General features: G+C 37.9%; 2 protein-coding genes across 6 annotated transcripts; both read right to left on the bottom strand.

Annotated features, from left to right (window-relative positions):
* Window positions 1-378: 378 nt before the first annotated feature.
* LOC121798522 (E3 ubiquitin protein ligase RIN2-like) lies at window positions 379-7,632 on the bottom strand. 5 transcript variants are annotated; one of them, XM_042197566.1, is made up of 13 exons: window positions 7,489-7,632; window positions 6,113-6,537; window positions 5,507-5,584; window positions 5,119-5,205; window positions 4,916-5,037; window positions 4,328-4,424; window positions 4,138-4,243; window positions 2,535-2,692; window positions 2,272-2,409; window positions 2,124-2,191; window positions 1,810-2,037; window positions 1,046-1,388; window positions 379-800 (listed from the first exon to the last, which is right to left on the bottom strand). In XM_042197566.1, the coding sequence occupies exons 2-13, from the start codon at window positions 6,353-6,355 to the stop codon at window positions 744-746; spliced, it is 1,725 nt and encodes a 574-aa protein (XP_042053500.1). In that variant the 5' UTR covers window positions 6,356-6,537; window positions 7,489-7,632; the 3' UTR covers window positions 379-743. The 5 variants fall into 5 exon arrangements, with proteins under 5 accessions (XP_042053500.1, XP_042053505.1, XP_042053501.1 ...); XM_042197571.1 differs by having other exon boundaries at window positions 7,485-7,627; XM_042197567.1 differs by having other exon boundaries at window positions 6,661-7,584.
* A 3,050-nt stretch (window positions 7,633-10,682) lies between these two features.
* Window positions 10,683-15,100, bottom strand: LOC121798521 (leucine-rich repeat receptor-like protein kinase TDR). The gene is made up of 2 exons (XM_042197565.1): window positions 12,110-15,100; window positions 10,683-11,218 (listed from the first exon to the last, which is right to left on the bottom strand). The coding sequence occupies exons 1-2, from the start codon at window positions 14,922-14,924 to the stop codon at window positions 10,833-10,835; spliced, it is 3,201 nt and encodes a 1,066-aa protein (XP_042053499.1). The 5' UTR covers window positions 14,925-15,100; the 3' UTR covers window positions 10,683-10,832.
* Window positions 15,101-16,281: the final 1,181 nt, after the last annotated feature.

Below are 16,281 nucleotides of genomic sequence, written 5' to 3'. Positions count from 1 at the left end.
TTAGATAGAGAGAGTACTCGTTAAAACAAGTGGTGCGAATAAAAATGATGTGCAAGACGCGTATATATAGTGTTTCGAAATAAAAAATCGCGCTAGGCGATCCGGACGCTGCAATAGCGCCGAGCGGATCGCCTAGCGCCACGGAACCGCCGAGCGCTAGGCGGTTTTTAATTCCGGAAATGGCTGGGCGGTTGCAATAGATCGCCTAGCGCACCGCCTAGCACCGACGCTCGGCTAAGTGGTGCGCTAAGCGCTATTGTGGATGGCCTTAGCACAATAAGGTAAATCAAATAATTGGTCCTCTAAACTTTTCGAGTTAAGAGAGATATAGCACATTTTTACGGGTAAACGAAATACTACATATAGTTGGAAAGAAAATAAAAGAAATAAAGTGACTTTTTAAGATATAGATGGAGAAGTTACACATTTTACGAAATTAACATCAAAGAGGTATGGAGTAGAAGGACAACAACATTCCGCAGAATAAGCAAATTTAACAAAAAATAAGAGATACAACACAGCCCTTTCCTTCTTTCATCCATTCAGTTAGACTGAAATTGGCTTTATTCTCCTAACAAAATCAATTATTTGCACATTTTCTCAAGGATGTTTTAGTGTGCTGCTGCTGTACAAAGGGGGGGAGCTTCTACTGCACAAACCCTATAATCATGTGCATTCCGAGCTTCAACCCGCTTCAGCCTGCACTTTTCAAAAATCACTGGAGAAGAGTATCGCCACTTCCATCACATTTGCAAAAGATTATTCACAGTGGTCATCGCAGAATTTGTCAGCTGCAAATCCTGCATGTTTCAGTGGCTAATCAGATACTTTCCCATAAGAAATAAAATATCAGCAGTTTGAGTTGTCTTTAGACTCTTTACAATGCTACAGGAAGGGGAAGAAAAAAAGAGAAAAAAGGATTTAATGATGATCAAATCTGCAAGCTATCTAAAGGAATTAATATATAAGTACTATCTAGATAAACAGAGAAATGGGTTTCAATAATTGTTACAAATAAGCAGAGCATCATTCAGTGTAACTGTACCTGAAAGATTACATCGTCTGGAACATGTGGCAGCACTTCTCTAACTGCTTCGGCCATTGCAATTAAGTTTTCTAGGTTGGTGTTGGCAGCATTAGATGTTGACCTCATATGCAAACCACTAGTGCCTCCAGGATATCTTGTTGAGGCAGCAGGAGGGATAGCTGATCTGGAGGTACTGGTCTGAGATGGGTTTGGAGGAAACAGACTCCACGCAGCATCTTGAAGCGTACTCTGTGCATAAGTTTCTCCAACATCAAGTTGCCTCATTAACATCTGAACACGATTTAATCCAGATGGACCAGCTCCATCTAACCCCAACCAACTTAAATTAACACCAGTCCTCCTACAAGGGAAAAATGAAAAGAAAAGAAATGCATCATTGGCTCTGAAATTCAGGAAATAAAGAAAGCTAGAAGAATAGCTAAGCACTGGAAGAGAGTAGAGCACAGAACAAGTAGGTCATATTTTAACAATCAAACAAGAAAGCAGAAAAGAAAAGAGTGCAATCAGTACTAAATACATCAATCACTAGTAATGTCTCATCACCAGTGAACCTTTCACAAACTTGAAGTAATATGTAACTTACAAAATTCAGTTCTCACGTATAAACATGGGACGGTAAGAGAATTCATCATAATCAGCAATCACCATAATTATAACCAAGATGCCACTACATAGGCAAGAAACTTTATTTTTTTACTTATATGAAAGAAAGCCATATCCAAAAATCCATGATCTATTAGAAATCTAGAAGGGATTAAGACCTCCAATCACTCATTTCTACATTCTGTGCCTGGTTGGAAAAGACTCCACGGTGCATGTTATGACCTGGAAGATCTGGCCCATTGAGTGCAGTACTAATCTGGTGAGCAAGTTGCTCATCCCTAGACAAATCTGCAGTATTTGGATTCACACTACTTTCAGATCTGCTTGTAAAGAGTGGTTTCCGACAAGTGGGGCATGAGTAACTCTCATTTAAACATTGATCCAACCTGCATTGACACATCAATCAAATGATACTTCTCACAGCTACAACAACTGCAAGAAGACGTCTTCAGAAATTACATATCAAACTTACCAAGATCTCAAACATGCAAGATGGAATAAATGATTACATGGCAGCCTCTTAGCTTTTGCCATCGGTTCCTGTGATTATTGGAATACTCGCAGGTTTATATACACTGAAACAATTGAAATTTGTAGCCAGAAATTTAAGTCAGCATTACCCTGCAAATTGCGCACTCATCATCATATGCTTTGAGCTCTTCAGATGTAGCATCAGAAAGTGCCCCATGAAGGGTTCCCAAAGCCCTTCGCAGTTTGACGAACCCTTTTAAACGCTTCACAATAGCACTTAAAAGGGCCTGTAAAGTATGATCAATATTAAAAATGAGTACGGAACCAGTAAGGGGAAACCAGAGTTATACATACAAAATGACAACATCATTAATGCACTTTAAGACCATAAAAGGAAGACTAGAGAACTTGCACGAATATTCAGGAAAAGAACCACATCTATAAGATGAAATGCCATGCCATGAAGCCACCAAATATAGAGGTAGTGAGCAAGAGCCGTTAGCAACGTCATCATGTCAAGGAAAAATCCCAAATTCTGGATAAGCATGCCCTTCCATTCCCCCAGTGAACCTAAGAAATCAATGAAACCCATAAAAAACTTCAATAAACCTTGAGGGCTCAAATTATTTCAACTCATTACTCATAGTAATGGTAAATGAGAAATACAATCATGGAACTCACTTAGCTTTAAAGAAAATGTTATGCACTTGATTCATGGCCTGGGCATATAGTTTTTTATTCTTAATTAAGTTAGTTATTTCAGTTATGGACTGTGAGCCTGTGAGTCGCTGACCTATGCACCTGTCAGCAATGAAACTGTTCTTTCTATTTAATGGTATTTGATGTATAGCAGGGATTCAGTGGCAGCAGAACATGGCCAGTTAGGGATAGTTATATCCCTTTTCCAGGGACACTCGTGTGGTTAGTCTACAGAAATGTTTATAGGAGCAGAGTGTTGAGTATGGAGCTGGAAAGGAAGTTAATTAATCCCCGACGGCGGTGAAACATTGGGCTGCAGTAGAATTATTTTAGGCCCAATCCTATCTTGGCTAGGATTAGCGTTCATTTTTTTTGCCTTTATATATCTGCTCTTCCATTGTACTATCTTGTATCCGAAAATTGTATAGTGAAAATTCCTGGATTGGCATCGCCCCCTCACATAGATACACATCGTATCGAACTGGGTAAACAATTTCTTGTGTTACGTCTTTTATATTCGTTATATTATTTGTGTTTATCTCCCAACACAGACAGTGGTGGAATACTAGTTTCTTATTGTTTCTATCAAAGGTGTGCAGATGGATCTGTCCAAGGTGTTGCTATTCTACGTTTGCCAATTCCTACTTCAGTCAAAGGAGCAAGGGGCTTTTTGGGCACAACTTAGGCATATAAAGTCAGCCCATCTAGAATTTCTTTAACTTTGGAGAATGGCGCCTGTTGCGCTTGGGCAGTAGAGTTCATCTCTTCAGATTGTATTTTATCATTCATGTTTAGTAATCATTCCTACCAGATTAGTAATATTCAGCTTCATTATCATTTACTATAACAGAAAAACAGAATCACACATTTTCCATCTAAGACCACCCAATGAATCTCAAACCTGCTACTCCCTCCGTCCCATAAAAATATGTGCACTTTCCATTTTCGTCCGTCCCACAAAAATATGTGCATTCCATTATTGGAAAGTTATATCAATTTAATAATGTAGGTCCCACTATCCATTAACTCTACTTTAACTACCATTCTCCTCATCTCTCTTACTTTACCATACCATTCACCTCCTCTCTCTTACTTTACCAATTTTGTCTTAATTCCCATGCCATCTCATCCGCCCATATTTTTATGGGACGGAGGGAGTAGATTACATTTTATTTTTCTATTTCAGCACATCTATCTGAACATGATAATAAATAAATATATCGCATCGACCATAATTTCTACTAAATGGAGGTCATTCAAATACAATCACAGTTATCCTATCCTGTTTTACTAAAACAAAATTATAAGCAGAATACCTGCTGAAGTCATATTGAATATTTTAGATAATCGGAAATTTGATGCATCTCCTGCAGAGTGATGCATCCATATATCAAGCAACTGAAACCCATGGACCACAATGGCCTGTAGAAGAAATTGCCAAACTGTCAGACCCAATTGGTTCACCTTATTATGCTTGTTTTAGTCCAACAGAAAAGGTAACAATACCTGTAGTGTCTCAAAAGCTATGCTAGAAGGCTCAAAAAATAACAACAAAAATATTGATGAAGTCATTGTACTGTAGATTCTCAAACATAGCAATATCCTGCAAAAATAGACCGATGCAAACATCTCAGGTAAAAACATCACAGAAACTGTAAAGTAGCGTAAACATGAAGTTCAAAGGTTTTTAAATATACAATAAAAAAAATAATCTCAGGAGTCTTCTCCCAATTGTTTAGAATTTAGAATTCCATGCAAGCCATGTGGCAAACAAGATCAGGTATCCTTCACATTGCTATAGCCCTTCACTTAGGTACTGAATGTAGCAAACAACTCATACTGTTTATTTCTTACATATGGGCAAAAGAAATACACAGGATAATAAATGTCTTGGCAAATCTGAGTGTATCATGTGGATTTATAGGAGTGTTTTCAGTAACTGAAAGTCATCTATATCTAGAAAAAATATTACTGACCAATTATTTTTATGTTCTTCAACTCAATATAAAATTTAAAATAATCAACTAGTGCTTGCAAAGAGAGGGAAACCACAGCATATATGATATAAAGAGACAGAAGGTGTGTAAGAAGTACCAGAGCAAGTCAACAGAGAAAACAAGCAACAAAGCAGAATATACACGGAAGTATGTCCATGGAGTGACAGAAGGAGAAGCATTCAAGAGTTCAAGTCGATCCCTAGCTAAAGCTTGAAACATCTGCATAATTAGTGAATATTAGATCAGCTGTGCATATGCTATCATGTTAGGCTAATGATCTCGCTTTCTTGTAATGCGTACCTTTAAGAAGCAAAGCATGGCTAGCCAAGTTGACCATAGACCTGCTTGAAATATTGTCGGTGGGACTACCAATGGAAGAAAAGTCCCCTGTCAAAAGCAGAATAATCACAACTCTTTTAACAAAACAAGCAAAGCAATCTTGATGCATGTATCACTAGACCCTCATTGGATAAGCATTTTGCTCATCAGTTCAACAACTTAAAGTACAATTTCTCACACACGTGCTTATAACACCTTTCCATGAAAATAATAATAATAATTGCACCACTTCCCCAACAAAAATATTGATGATATAACCTCAAGCACTTTATAATCAGAAATTTCAAGTTGCATTATATGCATCTACTGCTGCAAGGATACAATGTCATAATTTGAATTAAGATTAAACCTTGTAGATGATGTAATTCACAAGCTTTTCTAGCATTTTTCGGATTTCAGATGTATACAGCTCCGAAAAGAATATTGTCTGCATTAAAAGAAAAAGGAAAGATTACAACTTTTGTGAAGTAAGTCAAGTTTTGCTTGCCAAACAGATATAATTGACAAATCGTTATGATTGAAACCATCAATCTGAGTAGAGAGATTATGGCCTTCCAACAAACCCAGATCAATATGCATTAAGTTGGGATAATGTGGCAAGACTACTCAAGTATTCTGTAGAAACATGCTAATAAAACACCACAATATTGATCGTTAACTAAATAATTTGGCAGTTATTCCAATCTAAGCTTAACTTAAGTCACCACGACTGTTACCTTGCACTGAGTCAGAACATACTTAAGAAGTGATAACTACATATCAGTAAATGTTGGCATAATATAACGAGTAAAAGTAACTAAAATTCTCAGGCGCCAACCCTTTGTCAAATAGATTAATAATGTTAATGATACTACTGCAGACATCTTCTACAACTTTGGCATAACAAAGAGTAAGATGTTTCCACACAGGAAGCTTAAACATATTAAAGTGAGATCATAAAGAAGAAGAAACTTACTTTTAGGCCTAAGATTAAAAAGATGGTGACATTAAATGCCAAACTGGAAACCAACATAAGGGTCGTGTATGAACCAAATAGAAGCTCAAGAGTATGGGTTGCATTTTCTGAATTAATAATATTATTTACAATCAAAACATCTGATTGATGCTTTGCAAGTGAGATTTCTGTCAAATACTGAACGCCAACTACGCTCAGAATGGTACAGACAGCAGAAACGGATAAGAAGTTGACACCCATCATGAATATGTATAGTTGTTCCACCAAAACCAGAATCCAAAATTTTCATGAGAGCAATCTTAGCATTGTCCTTTGCCCGCAAAAACAATCCTGAAATTTCACTGGAGAGAAACAGATACAGCTTTAACTAGTTTCAGAAACACTCCTCAAAATTATCAGAGTCTATATGGCTTCAAAAGTACGTCCTGGAAAAAAAGGAATACCATAAGGCATGATCAGATAAGATAAAAAAAAACATCAGGAAAGCCTACAAAAGTCAAGAATACACAAATGATTTTATTAAAAATTTGTTAATTACAAGCACTTACAAAAAATCGAAAAGAACTTATGCCAATTGGAGTAAATAAATTTCTCAACCAATGTACAGTCTAACTCTTATATCAATGAGAAGACAACCTTCCATACACGCCATCAACTGAGAGCCATGCCACATGCATACACAAGTAACACAATATTCAACAGATGCAGTCAATAGATTGGGGTTTTGTCAGCTAGGACTCGGACACACATTCTTGCATATTCTTATTATTTATTAACTTCTTTTGTTGGGAAACCAGATGACCATAAAACACCATACAATTGTGTGGATTTTCCAGTACAAGACACGCCCAATGTCTAACAACTATGAAATCTGGAAAAAGGAGCACATCAAGAAACAATTGCTACAACAAGAGCAAGAAGAATATCACAAATGGGGCACAGCCTTTACTTTTTAACAAATAACAGAAATACGAACAACAAAATCCACATTCATACAAGCACACAATCGAGGAATTTCTTATGTATGCACTCACGAATTAACCCTCCTTCTTTGTCTGTCTTTTTTAATTACTGTTGCTCAAATTTGACGCAATTAGTTCCAAAAGACATTCGATTCCTATAATTAGAAACCTTTCCAAAATGAGAAACCGACCTAGCCCTACAGATTGAACTGTAAGCTGCACAATTTACCTCATCAGAGATGTCAAAAATCAAACTTCAGACCGGAAATCGTTGACTAAATTATAATCATACACGATTAAGGCAAAAGGAAGAAACAAAATGAAATTGTAATCAATCGAGATGCATAAGGAAATATGCGTAGTTAAACTAAATCCAAATTCAACAGAAATTGAATAGTCAAACGAATTACGGACGATGATTTGAAGGCGTCTGATGACAAGCAGAATCTGTGATATCTATTTTTCTCTTTCTATGTTTTTGCGGGAAGGAAAATGTCAGTGAATTTCGGATTTTATATTTGCTTTTATAATCGTACACTTAATTGAAGTGTATCGACAAAAGTGACGATTAGCCTTTGGGCATTAATTAAAACCACTATATTAAACACTAAACATTTGAGAGAAATAATACAAAGTTCGTGTTCGGTTGGCGACACTAAATAATCATAGATATAGTATTAGATAGGTTAGGATGGGCCTTATCTAGGATTAAACTAATATTGAATTAAGGATTGTGGTTTGATTTACTAGATTAATCTTAGATAACTTTAGTTTGATAATTGGTAAACAAGATTAATTACATTAACTCATTTTATATTAGATTTTATGTTTTTGTTTGGTTTACAAGATCATGTCCAATATATTTTTTTCCAATATAAAATATTGGATTGATAAGGTTAATTATATTTATATCTCTAAAAATTTTAAAAAAAATTAAAATTGATTAATCTTAATAATGTACGTGTGACCAAAATATTAGGATTGCATAACTATTGTATAGTGCATGGTTGACATGTGTCGATAACCACTAGACATTTTTTAAAAAGTTCATATAAAAAAACAACATCCCAAAAATTCTCCAACCCCAAATGCAAAAACCAAAATTTCCCAACCCCAAGAACAAATTGTCGACCTCATCCACATCCATGACGACAGTTAGCAAAGGTAGGAGAAGCCAGATAAATTTAGTCACATGGGTGGGGGAGAGATGGACAGTCGCGAGATTAAGGTAAATAATGCTGCACCGAGATGGGCCGAGACAAAGAAGACGCGGGCCGACGGGCCGGCGGAGCATGACAATAATGCCAACCGAACAACAGATTGTCCATGAAAAAGATACGAATCGAGACTCTGTCAGGGCAACCGAACAGGGGCAAAGTATATTGTATTTTTTTTGACATTTTATTGTGTTCAATTACAGGTTTTCATATCTCACCAATTTTATTGATTACAACATTACAGTATTGAAAAAAATCACGCACACAAATATGTACTACTCCCTCCATCCCTAAAGAATATGTACTTTGGGGTCGGCATGAATTTTAATGTAAAATTGATAAAGTAAGAAAAAAAAGTAAATAAAGTATTGTTAATGGAGAATAAGTCACACCTCATTAGAGAGAAAAGACTTTTCAAAATTAGAAAGTGCATATTCTTGTGGGACGGACTAAAAAAAATTGCATATTCACACTTGCGGATCCAGTGTAGGACAAGGGGGTACAACTGTACCCTCAAAACTTGATATTGTAATGTTATTTTAAATGAAGCTAAGTAGTCTAGCGGTAGAGTGTTGCTGGTTCTCTTCAACAACAACCAGGGTTTGAATCTTGGCCATTGCATAATATTTTGATTTTCTTGCATTTTATTTATTGTCCTTCCTTCTTGCATTTCATTTTCTTGTATTTTATTTAGATGGTAGTAAGTAGTAGTATTCCTTTTTTTTCTACTGTATTTAATTCATTAATCTACTTTCTATTTGTGAAGTAGTTATTACTCCCTCTGTCCCCGAATAAGAGTCGCTAATTTCTATTTTGGCTCGCCCCCCATTAAGAGTCACTCTTCATTTTTACCATAAATGGTAGTAGGCCCCACATTCCACTAACTCACTCAACTCACATTTTATTATAAAACCAATATAAAAATGTGGGTCTCACATTTCACTAACTTTTTCAACCAACTTTTCTCTACATTTCTTAAAACTCGTGCCCGGTCAAAGAGCGACTCCTATTAGGGGACGGAGGGAGTATATTGTTATTTATTTTGAAAATATTGTTTTTATCTATATACAACTTTGCAGTATTTATAGTTATGATAAAATTTCTTTTGTTTTGAATATAACTGAATTTTTCTTGAATCATTATTATATTCCTATTTATATACGATTACAAATAATTTATCAATTGTTTAGTGATTATATTTTTTTATTTTTTAGAAATAGTTTAACTTTATTCAAATAATTTATGTTCAAAAGATTTAGTATTTTTTATTATGTAATTAGTATATTTATATCTATATAAATAATTTATAATTAATAAAAATATTCATATAAAAACTAATAAAATGGAAGAAAAGTGATCGATCAAAGTTTAAAGTTTCAATGTATATGTCGTACCCCCGAATTAAAAATCATGGATCCGCCACTGCATATTCATGAGGGACGGAGGGAGTACAATATTAAAATATAAATATAATATTAATATTATATTAGCATATTTTTAATTCTAAAAGTTGGTTGTGGCAAATTTTCACGATATAAAATCAATGAAGATAAGTCATCGTTAGGATATGAAACATACATACATTTGTTATCAAGCTCTGAACTGCTATAATAAAGGTGTTCTTTGGAACGGATTAGTGAGACGAACAAGCTCACTATTTTAGAAGCAAAATTCTTAAGTAGATCGAAAATATGAAAATATAATATAGGTTTCTAATATGGGAACTTTTTTTTTTTTTACAAAAATGGTGAAAATGCTGCGTATTTAAATAAATATGCATTTACGAATACATGAATAATTTTAATCCAAATTTCGAACTTAACATAAACTCAAATCAATATTGAGCGTGATTGACGATTTTCTGGTATCTCTGATATATACCAAGTTGTTTAATGCTACCGGCTTAAAGTTTTTATATGGGATAAACATATTTTAAATCGAGGATTTTTGAAAATTTTGATTTCATTTTAGAAATTTGAACTAACCTTTTCAAACTTATTGCATGAATAAATTGGGTGTGTGATAACGAGTGGTAAAATATTTCAAGGCCTTACGGGTATTGCGTGTGACCCATGTTTTTTTAACATTGGACGTAATTGTTTCATATATATGATGAACTAGTTGATATAATTTGTAAAAGAATTAGAATAAACATAAAGGAGAACGAAACTTTGATAATATGGAGATTGATAAACTCATAATTTTGTAAATTTAGTTAGTTGTTTAATGTGCATTTTGTCAGGTTACATGAAAATTAAAAATTGAGAATGGCAAGACTGAGTGGCAAGTCATTATTTATATTAGGCCTAAACTTAGCGATTTGCTCTTTCTTTGCTTGGGTAAAATATTAGTATTTGGGCTTTAATTAAAAGGACACAAATTAATCGGGTCTGAAGAAAACATAACCATTTCATTGATGAAATTCAAACACCAGAGAATTTCTTCTTCTATACCATCCCCACAATTCTACTCAAAATGCAAAATAATTTTGCAAAAAATCACAAAACTTTACAAACACACAAATATATAAATATAATGATTCTAGTACTTGGTCTCCCCAAAATCCAGAACCACATCACCAACACCATTCTCGGGCAGTTTCCGCTTGGGCTTGGCCTCTTGCAACATGGAGACGACGTCCCTCATCGAGGGCCGGTCAGCCGGATTCCGGCTAGTGCACAGCAATGCAACCCTAAGCACTAGCATCATTTCCTCCCTCACAGAAGCACAAGATGCACCAGCATTTTTGTCTAACACATCTTTTACATCACTTTTCATCCTAATCTTTGATTTTATCCAATCCACTATACAGTTCCCATCGCCAAATTCTGATTCAACCGATCTTTTTCCGGTTAATATTTCCATCAGCACCACTCCATAGCTGTAAATATCACTTTTCTCATCCACTTGTAATGTGTAAGCATATTCTGCACACAAAATAAAGATAAATATATAAGCAAAACAAGTATTGGTGGGTCAAAAGTATAATGAAAAAAGTGAAAAATAAAGGAGCAGCACTTACTCCATGCTAAAAGTGGGGTATGCACCGAAACAGTAGCAAATCACGGCGACAAAGAGGTGAAAATTAAAGAAATGCTTGCTTCTTACTCTGCTATCATATCTAATTGACATTACATTACATTACATTACATTACACCTCTAGGTGTAAGTTTGAATATTAAAGTAATAAAATCATGCCCACCATGCCTAATGTGAAAATATATTAATTTATCTCTCTGAAGTTTGATATTGTTCTTTTTTTAAAAACAAAAGTTTGATATTGTTGTATTCCGAATATAATTATTGAATCAAGTAATGATGAAGAGCATGACTATTTGTAGACAAGGTATGACTAGAAGACAAACGCCACTATTCATCTATAGTTAAAAGTCGCATGAAATGACACGCACATTCTCTATGATCAATGGCATGTTTCGTCACCCTACACAACGAACTTAACCCATCATGCCTTGACATTATTATAGATCAAATTCAAACCATTAACAAACTAGCAAAAACCCCACCACCCACCATATCACAAAGAAAGAGATATTCTCTCTATATACACTTACATTTCATGCATGTTTATTATATATTGATAACTGAGCTACACAGTCTTTATACTACTACTATTAATAAACATTTTAGAAGCGCAGAAGCCTTATGATTGAACAGTGATAAATTCATTAACTTGTTGCCAGATAAAAAATCAAATTCAATTATTCATTGAAACAAACTCACCTTAAAATGCAGGTGATGCAGCTTCTTTTTTTAAAAAAAATTAAAAAATAAAAACACAGAGTTGAGTGAGAGCATACCGGGGGCAATATAGCCGTATGATCCAGCAATAACGGACATGGACTCATCGCTCTGAATCAACTTGGCGACGCCGAAATCAGCGACACGCGCCTCCATCTCGGCATCGAGCAGTATGTTACTGGGCTTCAAGTCACGGTGCACGATGACCGGATCGCAGTCGTGGTGAAGGTAGCATATCCCCTGAGCAACCCCCAACGCAACCTTGTATCTGGTAAACCAATCCGCCGCCAACGTCTCCTTCCCATGCAGCAGATCGTCGAGGCTCCCATTAGGCATGTACTCGTAGAGCAGCATCGTGCACTGGTTGTTGGTGCAGCATCCCAGCAGCCGCACGATGTTCCGATGCCTCACATTCCCCAGCACCTCCACCTCTGCCAGCACCCCGCCGCCGTCCCGCCTCTTCCTCACCGCTTCCTTGTTCTTCACCCACAGCTTCTTCACCGCGATAATCTCCCCTCCCGGCATCTTAGCCTTGTACACCGCCCCCGCCGCCCCCACCCCGATTATCTGGTCGCTCGCCTTCAAGCTCTCCAGAACATTCTCCGCCGTGAAATTCAGCCTCTGGAACGCCGTCAGCTTCCACGGCCCCGCCTCCTGGTTCGATAACCTCTCGCTGTATTTGGCCTGGAAGCATCGCGTGCCGGCGATTAGAATGAACAGGCCTATCCCAAACGCCGCTGCCATGATCCACACTATGGCTCCGGCCGTCTTTTTAGGCTGGTGGCGGGCTGCCTCTCCGTCGCCGGAGGCGACCCCGTCTATCCGGCAAGGTTTGTTTAAAACCTTGCCACAAAGGCCTTCGTTTCCGGCGAATGAAGAAGCATGGAGACTTGGAAAGACAAACCCTGCGGACGGGATGGGGCCGGTGAGGAGATTAAAGGAGACGTTGAAGGTTTCGAGAGTGGTGCAGTTGTTGAAATTGGAAGGAATGGTGCCGGTGAGGAGATTGTTTGAGAGATCAACATTTGTGATGGAAGGAAGGATTGAGATCTCCCATGGGATGATTCCTGTTAAGGAATTCCCACGCAGATTGAGGCTGATGAGCTTCATACAGTGGCCGATATCCCACGGGATGCTGCCGGTGAGATTGTTGCCGTCCAGCTCTATCCTGTAGAAACTCCTGCACCCAACAAAATCAGGGATTTTACCAATGAGTTTAGAGGAACTCGCCAGTAGAATCTTCAAACTCGGCGAGTTCCATATGTTGTGAGGGAGCTCGGAATTGAACGAGTTTCCTGATATATCCAAGAACTCCAATTTCACTGCATCGCCGAGATCTCTTGGTATAGGACCGGATAATTGATTCTTGCCTAACTCGATGAAACTGAGATTCGGCAAGGATCCGAACCCCACCGGAATCGAGCCGCTGAGGTTGTTGTCGTGAATCCTTACACGGGAGAGCGCGGTGCAGTTTGTTAAGGATGAAGGAATGGCACCAACAAAGTGGTTAGAGAAGAGGACGAGCCTGAGGAGCTTATTACTGAGGCAGAGATTGGAGGGGATTGGGCCCCACAAGGAATTGGAGGACACGTCGAGGCGCAGTAACTTGGCGTTGGAGCCTAGCTTTTGAGGTAGATTTCCCGTTAGAGAATTGTTCCACAGATTCAAAATCTCGAGATTCGGAAGCTCACCAATCCCATCTGGAACTCGGCCTGTCAGATTATTGTTCATTAATGACACAATTTTCAGCGCCAGCAGTGACGAGATTCCGCTCGGGATCTCCCCTGTCAGTTTATTATCCGATAAATCAAGAAGCTGCAGATTCTCCATTTCACCTATGCTCTCCGGGATTGATCCCGATAGGTGGTTGCCGAAGAGTATCAGAGTGTCGAGCTTCGACAACCGGCCTATCTCAGGCGGGATGTTTCCGGAGAGATTTGCTGATGCGATACTCAGATAGAGTAAACCGGAGAGACCTGAAATTTCCGGCGGTAATCCGCCGTCGTACTGGTTGTACCCGATTTCGATGTGCTGGAGTTGATTGAGTGAGCTTAATTCGATTGGAATTCTGCCTGTTAGTAAATTCCCATGCAAGTGTAGATACTTGAGATTGGGAAACCTGCCATAACTGGTGGGGATTGCGCCATCGAAGTAGCACCCGCCGAGGTTGAGAGTCTCGAGATTGGGGAGGTGGATGAAGTCTTGGGGCAGAGGGCCGATGAAGTTGTTGCTGTAAGCGCTGAAGTAAGTGAGAGATTTGAGGTTGGAGACGCCAGGTGGGAAGGTTGAGTTGAAGAGGTTGTGATTCAAATCGAGTGTCCGAAGATTAGGCAGTTCAAAAATGGGGGTTGGGAGCGGACCATCTAGGGAATTCCTGCTCAAATTCAAGTGATGCAAATGCAATAGATGTCTGATGTCGGGTGACACGGCGCCGGAGAGGTTCCGTCCGGACAAGTCCAGGGCGATGACTTGGGATGTTTTGCGGTTGCATTGGACGCCGGACCAGGAGCACCAGCTGCCGGGAGCTGCGGTGGAGCCATCCCAGTCGCGGAATGTGTTGTGGGGGTCTTTGAAGGAGGATTTGATGGAGAGGAGAGAGAGGAGTTGGGGAGGAGGAGTGGTGGCAGCGGCGGCGGAGAGGATGATGAAGAAGATGATAATGGTGGTGGTGGGGAGGAGGTTCATGCTTCTGGCTAGAAAATGGTAGATGGAATTAGTGATGAGACATGAGCAATGGAGGAGTGAGTGTTGAGAGGAGGAAGTCAAATTTAAGGTGGGGAAGTTTTTGATGGATGGTTTTACTTTTTTGGAGTGCAAAGGCGCAGGAGGCGTTTCATCATGATTCACTTCACGCCGAGAATGTGTGTGTTTCATGTATTTAACAACAATCCAACCTTAATTCCTCCTTCCAAATACTTCAATACCGTACAAACTGCAATTCATTCTAACAGCATCAGACGCCGTTCCGGCGGAATTCCGACCGGCAACAGTTATTTCTCTTGGTCTTCTTTTTTTTTTTTCCTCTTCCGCAACTACTTTTCATTATTCTTTATGCTCCTTTAATTTTGGGCCAGCAACAGTTATTTTTATTATTAATATGGGTACAAATAAGATCAAACCTTTGTCGCGGGATCCGAGAAAGTGATGTAGTATATCACAATTTCCCCAATGTTATTTGCTCTTTGTATTGTGAGAGCGATGCATATTTTTGTATAATTGTGATAAGATATTGTAGCTCGATTGAGAAACCCCGCAATAGTTTATTAATTTATTCGGTTGACACTCGGACACTGGTGTGTGTTATACATCCTCCAAATTTGCCACTACCAATCTTTTATTTTGATTAACTAATTATTAGATTTAGAGTTGATTTTTTTATTTAATTTAACTATTTAAAATTATATGAAATGTTTTTTATTAATATACATGCATGTCTATCGCGTGTTTTATATGATAAAATAAAACTAAATTCAATTCTTTAATCACGAAAATCTATTATAGATTCATTACTTTATTATATACATTGATGCAGGTACAATTGACGAAGCTTAAAAAATTATGACATCGAATTGACTTGTAATTTGTACAAGACTTGCAAAATGAGTTGATTGAGGAAAACTCAACACTCATCTGTGATGGATTTTTTCCATCCAAGATCGTTTGAGAGGTTTGTTGGAAATATTGTAGCTTTTTACACGGGCAAACTCTTGTTATTATAAAAAAATCAAAAACTAGAAGGTAAATAAAACAAAGTAAATACAATAAAAGGAACAAGATGCAAACTATAGTCTTCTTTTTGTCGAGTCGAGGTATCCCTCTCTCCGCAAGACGAGATACGCCCCGGCTAGTGCTCACGGATTGACACAACGTCCCCAAAGATGAAACGACTTTCCTCCTACCTAGTTGAAGCACCTCAAACTCGTAGGCACCGCCGAACTTGAATTGGAGGTGAGAACCGAGCAATGCAATGCTCCTAATGTGCACACTAGAATGCTTGAGCTAGAGAGAAGAGAGAATGATTTGTTGGTGTGTTTTCCATCTCTCAAATCCACACCTATTTATAGGATAGGAGTGACCATATGAGAGGTCTTGGCATTAAGGAATCTCATAAACATTTTGGAGGTTACCCTAGAAGTGAAAAGCCAAAAGACTTAGAAAATAAAAGGTTAAAGCTCTTCAAATTTCTCACGTTTTCAACAATCCCCCACATTGGTTAGAGCGCTGCAAGCTT

This window comes from Salvia splendens, chromosome 4, assembly GCF_004379255.2.
Source record: "Salvia splendens isolate huo1 chromosome 4, SspV2, whole genome shotgun sequence".
Lineage (NCBI taxonomy): Eukaryota > Viridiplantae > Streptophyta > Magnoliopsida > Lamiales > Lamiaceae > Salvia > Salvia splendens.
This window is presented reverse-complemented; position numbering and strand designations above follow the sequence as displayed.

What these genes read in the sequence shown, in the direction of transcription:
- LOC121798522 (XM_042197566.1), bottom strand. Translation starts at nt 6,355, where the DNA reads ATGATGGGTGTCAACTTCTTATCCGTTTCTGCTGTCTGTACCATTCTG. An exon ending in CCATGCTTTGCTTCTTAAAG is followed by an intron (nt 5,038 to 5,118) that starts GTACGCATTACA and finishes CTAATTATGCAG; the next exon opens with ATGTTTCAAGCTTTAGCTAG. An exon ending in TAGCTTTTGAGACACTACAG is followed by an intron (nt 4,244 to 4,327) that starts GTATTGTTACCT and finishes TTTCTTCTACAG; the next exon opens with GCCATTGTGGTCCATGGGTT.
- LOC121798521 (XM_042197565.1), bottom strand. Translation starts at nt 14,924, where the DNA reads ATGAAACACACACATTCTCGGCGTGAAGTGAATCATGATGAAACGCCT. An exon ending in ATACGGCTATATTGCCCCCG is followed by an intron (nt 11,219 to 12,109) that starts GTATGCTCTCAC and finishes TTTTGTGTGCAG; the next exon opens with AATATGCTTACACATTACAA.